The sequence below is a fragment of the Etheostoma cragini genome, chromosome 12 (genome assembly GCF_013103735.1).
Source record: "Etheostoma cragini isolate CJK2018 chromosome 12, CSU_Ecrag_1.0, whole genome shotgun sequence".
Taxonomy (NCBI): Eukaryota; Metazoa; Chordata; class Actinopteri; order Perciformes; family Percidae; genus Etheostoma; species Etheostoma cragini.
Window position 1 is genome coordinate 12,293,348 of NC_048418.1, and position 6,688 is coordinate 12,300,035.

At 40.2% G+C, this 6,688-nt stretch overlaps 1 protein-coding gene across 2 annotated transcripts in view; it reads left to right on the forward strand.

Moving 5' to 3' along the window:
• The window catches only part of emilin2a (elastin microfibril interfacer 2a), a 19,386-nt gene that overhangs the window by 8,571 nt on the left and 4,127 nt on the right, over positions 1–6,688 (forward strand). Inside the window, exons 5-9 of one of the 2 annotated variants that reach the window (XM_034887054.1) lie at positions 2,911–3,025; positions 3,092–3,264; positions 4,861–4,914; positions 5,395–5,454; positions 5,618–5,758. In XM_034887054.1, coding sequence (XP_034742945.1) covers positions 2,911–3,025; positions 3,092–3,264; positions 4,861–4,914; positions 5,395–5,454; positions 5,618–5,758 — 543 coding nt within the window. Of the gene's footprint in view, positions 1–2,910; positions 3,265–4,860; positions 4,915–5,394; positions 5,455–5,617; positions 5,759–6,688 lie in introns of both variants that reach the window. The other variant, XM_034887053.1, reaches the window with a different exon arrangement.

Below are 6,688 nucleotides of genomic sequence, written 5' to 3' on the forward strand. Positions count from 1 at the left end.
GTGTGTGTGTGTGTGTGTGTGTGTGTGTTTTTCTGGCTTTCTTGCCAATAGATATTTGTAGTTAATCAGCAGTGACTCTGTTGCATCATTTTAAAGTATAACGCAGATGTATTTTTTTGAAGTTAAGCGCGATAAGGCTTTAATGTTTAAAAGGGTGCAAACTGTGCATGGGATATTCTGTTTTCCACAATCTTGAGCATGTTGTTTCCTAATCAGATGGCGACTAATCAGCCGCCTTTGTGCTGGATTTTAACATCTGAGTCTCAAGGTGTTTTTTTATACTCCTTTTTTGGATTTGATTCCAGTCTAGCTCAAATTACTTCCCTGTTTCGTGCTCTTCCTTCTAATCTCTGAATTGCTCTCCCTCGTTGCTCTCTCCTCTTCTGTCCAGTTTTTTTTCTTCCAATTTGTCCTTCCAAGAATGCCAGATGACTTGTTTTCCTCCTCTCCCTCCACCTTGTCCTGTAAGTGTCTAACGACAGGCGAGCCAAGAAAGCAGTTGTATTTAAGCAGGGATAAAATAAAGGCTTTGATTTAATGGATCAATGCTTTGCAACTGATCATTCAGACTTTATATTGCAGTAAGATTTACTGTACCGTGATGAGGGAATAAAAGAAAAACAAGATAACAAAGGCTTTTTGAAGTTAAAGGTTGTCTGCTGGGAAATAATGGAAAATTAAACTTGACACCACCACAAACACACTGTATGTATTTAGTAACCACCAGAAATATCTGTTTTTGTGGGGGTGGAGGGGGGGCTCTGAGGCCTCGATTAGGTGAGGTGTTTTCATCTCTGACCCATGAGCCCATCTGGAAGTCTTCAGAGGAGAATGGACCCAGATACATGGGAGTCCCTGAGGCCTACCATGCAGTGCACAATTTGAACCTCCCATCATTAATATCACTGGAGGAAAGGGGGTGGAGGATGAAATTGTGTACATGTGCATAGCAAGAAAAGGGAAAAAAAGGATGTTCGGAGTATGAGGGACGCATTATTGTATGTGTAACAACCACACCCTGCTCTGTGCCCCCTGACAAAATTTTCCATCGCATGATCAGCTTGTCTGCTGCAATATTCCTCAACGCACTCACACACTGTCACCCGAATCTGTGGAAGTGACTAAAGCATCCCTCCCCCTGCAGTTTCTCAATCTGCTTGTGAGCAATAAACATCTGGTTTTGGTGAAGCTCTTGGTTGCACCAGCACTGGTGTGTGAATGTGTGTGCGCCTGTCGGTGTGTTTTTTTTGATTTTGTGGTTGCCCCCTTAGTGAGACACAGGCCGAGAGCTCATGGGAAATATGCAATCAGGCAGCCGAAGTCCTGAAGGAGGCACAAAGAGGAAATGAGGGAGATTTGTGATTATCTCAGTACAACATGATTGCTGGTTTTAATTTGTTTTTGATTATATATGTGGTTTCTGAGTCGCTTGTGGTATCACTTGCAAAAGAAGGAAGAGTTTTGTTGATGGTTGTTGATGTTTTATTTGATAAGAACATAGTGGCGCACATAATCCAGAGTAACAGGCAGACTCTCATGTAATATAATTGCTGTCAGGTACTTGAATTGATTACTTTGCCTCAGTACAAGACTAAATATACGGTTGACTTTTGATGTTGTTGACTGCAGATTAACTTACAGCCGTAATAATTGTTTCAGTTTCAAGATGCTAAAAAGTAATTAAATGTTACCCTGTGAGTTTGAGCATCAACGATCATTCAAACATACTGTCCATTGGCCATTTTTTCCCGCCGCTTTCATCTGCATTTAGATAATTAAGTCTATCAGTTCCAAACAACTCTCACTGTATTATCAGACTGTGTTTAGAAGATTGTGTTGTCTGGTGACTTTACCGCGCAGAAGCTCGAGTAAAGATAATTACCTCTTCTGAAGAGTCCATTGCGGCGCGGCCATGGAAGGCTGTATCATGTGGACGCGCCGACAGTTTTGTTGTCATTACTCAGAATTCCTCATGGGATTGGCAGAAACTACATACCATAGCTTTAAGATTTATTTGTCAAAGTCACCTGTGGAGTTCTTGTGTAATAAAAAACTTTTAGATTTAACATTCATGTCAGTTCACTTCTCAAAATGTTGTACTGTGGTAGAGGTTTGTTCTCCCTGTAAAATCTTTATTTAATTGCTTCCCCAAAGATCAGTACCTTTTCCGTAAAATCTAAGTGTATATATATATATATATATATAAATAAAATTATTGGTCATTTCCTTGAAATAAGTGTTTTTGGCTGAATGACATTACAGTAATCCTGTTTCATACTCCAACCTCACCCACAAAGTTTAAATTGCACTACAGTCACATGAAGCGTGAAACAGTGCCATTTAATGTAGAACCCCTTCACTGAATCTTACATACGGCTTGACACAATCTGTCTGACACCTGGCTGTGAGACGTTGTTGACACATAGCAGGCACTGTAATTATTCTTATTTGTCTTCAGGACACTCTCACAGCGTCTCCAGCTCACCTCAGAGGTCCAGGTGATGTCTGCGCCCTCAGGGGGACTGGCAACTTGCCGACTAGTTTCTGTTCAGATGGTTCTTGTTGCCTAAACCTCACACTGACCACCCACTTTGCTTTTATGAGGGGTAATAAGGGTACCTGATGAAAGAATAGCACTGAGAGCCAGGTCTAATTTTTGCCTGTCATCAGATTTCAAGTCGTTAAGAGAGAATTCACAAGAGAAGGGAGTGGTGTGGTCTGAATGGGAGTGGAAGTGGGATTTAAAAACAAAAACGTAAATTGAAGGCTTGTGCCTTTGCAATTACAGCCTCTTCCATAACTTTCAGTTGTTGAGATCAAATGGTATGTAATGCCTATCATATGGTTAGAAAGTGAAACATAACTTGATATATTTATGATATTCCCATTCTTTGTTTTTTTCTTTCTAAGGAATGGCATTGAGACCAGAGAGGCCTGCTGTTTTGCCAGATTTGACTCAGCCCGGTACCAGAATCCAACAAATCCACATCCCTCTCATCATCCCACCGCCGCCATCCAACCCCAGGCCGCCGTACAATCCCAGCCAACCACTGAGGCCCAACGTGCACTCGACAAAGATCAGCCCACCAAGCCAGCCGTCCAGACCCCACCAACCAGGCCACCCCACTGTTCCCTTGGTTCCCAAAAGGCCGGTGGTGGAAACGGGTGAGGCAGGACCTCCAGGGTACAGCCGCCGGGTGACTGTGCGGAGAGGGTCTGAAGACTCTTCCAACATGCCTGTCAAAGGCTTTGCCGGAGCACCAGGTGAGTAGCACTAATGGTGATGATCTTCTTCACACTACAGCTCTAATTTTAAAAAGTTTTTTCACAAGGGATTGTGATCTGTGTGAACACTAAAAAAACACATTAAGTCTCATTCTAGTTTCACTCAAGACCACATGAATTTATGGCTCAAAACCTGATTTGGTAATGCTATGGGTATCTACAATATTGGTATGTACAAGGGGAGACTTACAGGGAATAAGGGGGTTACAAAAGGAATAAAATACAACATTTAAAATACCCAAGACATGTTACTAATAATTACCAAAAGGCTTAGCCTATATGCTCTTTTACAATGTCATTAAAAGGACTTTCTGGCACTTTCACTAAGTCAAATACTCACTAAGTAAACACGACCCTTGTGCACACAGACCAGAAACAAAGAAAACTCACCACAGTCATTTTTATGCAGTATTTTGCTTGTGCGTTATCTGATGAAATGATAGAAAACTATTCCAAGTTGTTCTCAAACATTTTGACTTTGTCAGATCAATGTTACCCTAGGTCTCAAAACTGCATTAGTACCCCCCAGCATTTTAAAAACATAAACATAAGCTACAGAGGTAGACCCTTCCCCCCCATGTTTAGCCTAATGTTTTGTTCCCCAGATTGTAATTAAAAGTGTTAAACCAGATTCTGATGCACATAGTCTATCTGTATTAATGAACGGTGACACTGGAATCTGTCAACACTGCCATGACAAGAAGGACATTTTATGACACAGTGTCATATTTCTGACATCACGTAGAGCTAGACTGAGCCAGCATTACCACATGTGTGACATAATATACTGTATTCATGCCCCCTTTTTCAACAGTGCTGTCAATTCACAGGCACATCCGCTATACTCATCTTAACTGCACCAGCAATGACAGAATTTGTAATTGAGCCTGAGGTCTGTCTCCTTTTTAGCCATTTGTACACATGGAACCCATAAAAAAGGTTTTATTATCCGTGTAGTCTGTTTTTTGGGGCATTAACTGGAGTGCATATGCAATATAATAATAAGGGGAAATATTAAACAACAAAACAAAGGCTTTGTTTTAGCCCCCGCATGGCATGTTTTGGCAGTCAAGGAATAGAGAACAGTTTTGAAATACGTCCTTTGAATCCTTGTTAGTCAAGAATCCTAACCTGAGAATCCAAAATGCATGCAAACTTTCAGGCTTTAGAATAGAGTCGCACAAGTTTTTAATTAATCTTCACCATTGAAGGGTAGGTTTTCCCATCATCTTTTCTTTGCAGGGCTGTGCATCCTTATAATTGTTTCATTTCTGTTCTATGGTTGTTTGTATTATTTAGAACTAAAACAGCATACATGTCTGCGTTTTAAATCCATTTCAAGACCCTGAGGAAACCGTTAACCACTCAATCTGCTTATAGATCCCTCTGTCAGGAAAAAGCTAAATCAACATATCAACAACTCATGCAAATAGGCACTTGTAAAACCCAAAAAGATGAAACTATCCCAATATGCCATAATGTTCAGATGGAAAAACAAACAACTGCCTCTGTCAAGAGTATTTTCTCTTCAGATGATGATGAAACATGATGTGTTGTCATCTGTTTCTTTTACAGGTTATCCTCCTCCGCAGCCTGTGTCGTTCAATCCTCAATCAAACAGCCACCAAGGTATTGTAGCCGTTCAGTATTAAATTACCATACATGCATCTGCAGGCTTCGCCATTCAACTACATCAGGGTGTGAATTTGTTTTTTGGGAATAGTGAATAATTTGTAGCCTGAGAGTGTGAGGTAGAGGGAACTGGATGTGTTAAGTTTAAAGAGGTGTGGGTGGACTGTGAAAGGATTTTAGCTCGTCTCCAGGCACTTACCGGAAAGTTTTACCCTGTGCTGCATGGAGAAGAAAATGACTTAAGTAGAGAATGGCTATTTTTAGCCGTTGGCTCTTTTTAGCTATTTACCAACCCAGAAAACATAAGCGCACGCACGCATGCATGCACACACACACACACACACACACACACACACACACACACACATATATATGAGATATTATATAACATCTATAATATAAAGGTGTCAACCCTTCACAGCTGTGACTGTAGAAATTGAGTGATACACAACTAACACTTTCTTTATTTGTACCTTGTTCCCATAGCAGCAAAGGTGCCCTGGAACCCGATGCATCACTCTCCAGTGGAATCTCCAGGTAACTGCATTGATAAAGAAACAAATGTAAACAAACTGTGAGCTCAAATGCGATGATTTGCGAAGAAGCTAAAACACTCTCACTGTACATAAAGTGTGAAACGTGACGTATCTTTAAAATGAGACACTGATTGACTTACAGTACGGCACGTTTTGCGTTCCAGTTTCAGCCGACAACAGCGCCTTTGCAGATCCCTTCTCCTTCTCTGCTGGCCTCACACAGCAGCCGCTCTCTGTAGACTTTGGCTTCATCCGCTTCAACAGAGTTCTAGTCAATGACGGAGGACACTACAATCCCCACACAGGTACACAACAACAAGGATTTAATATTTGTTTCAGTGTCACTATGATACAAGACATGGACTTGTTGGCTGCATTTCATGTCAGTCATACCGAACAAACATTTACAGTGCTGCTCATGAGTATAGGAACCCCTGCTTAAGTTGACTAAAAAGAGGAGTTAAAAAAATCATCTTTTGGAAATTGATCTTTATTAAAAAATGAGGAAAAATCCAACCTTTAAGGACACCAATTTTCTTTGTGAATGAATAATGTATCGTAAATAAATAAATGTTCTACTTTAAAATACAGGGGGCTTAAGTATAGACACCCCTATGTTAAATTCCCATTATCGTGAGCAGCATTGTAAGTTACAAATAACACCAGTGTTATGCTTTCTGTGGTTTCTTTGGTCATCAGGGACCTGTTTCTTAGATGTCTCAACTAATTGTTAGAAAGCTGTTCTTTCCCAGATTGAGTTGAATTTCTTTCTTTTCCTCTATTGCCAGTGTTGGGCAAGTTATTCATGGTAAATCTGAATATTATAAGGAAATGGACACGTAATACAATATATTAACAGAACCAATGTACACACATATAAAGTATTTTAATGTTACTGTGGGACAAAGTGAGACTAGCCTTCAATCAAATGCCATGTATGTAGATATTATGTCTAGTGGATCTGTCTAGATGTTTTGGAACTTTTGATATTTATTACCCTAACAGGCCACAACTGGGCAAAGTTAAATAATGCTTGTTAAGCACTAAAGTAATAATAAATAACAAATATATACACTCTTCGTAGTGCAAATAATGTAAGTGGCCTGATGTTTATACTTGTGTGTGTGTGTGTGATAGTGAGAGAGTGACAACAATTATCTTAGTAGCAAGGAGTCACTCTAGAGTCATAGTGCCTGTGTTTTCTGACCACGGTGGAAAATCTTTAGCAGGAAAAG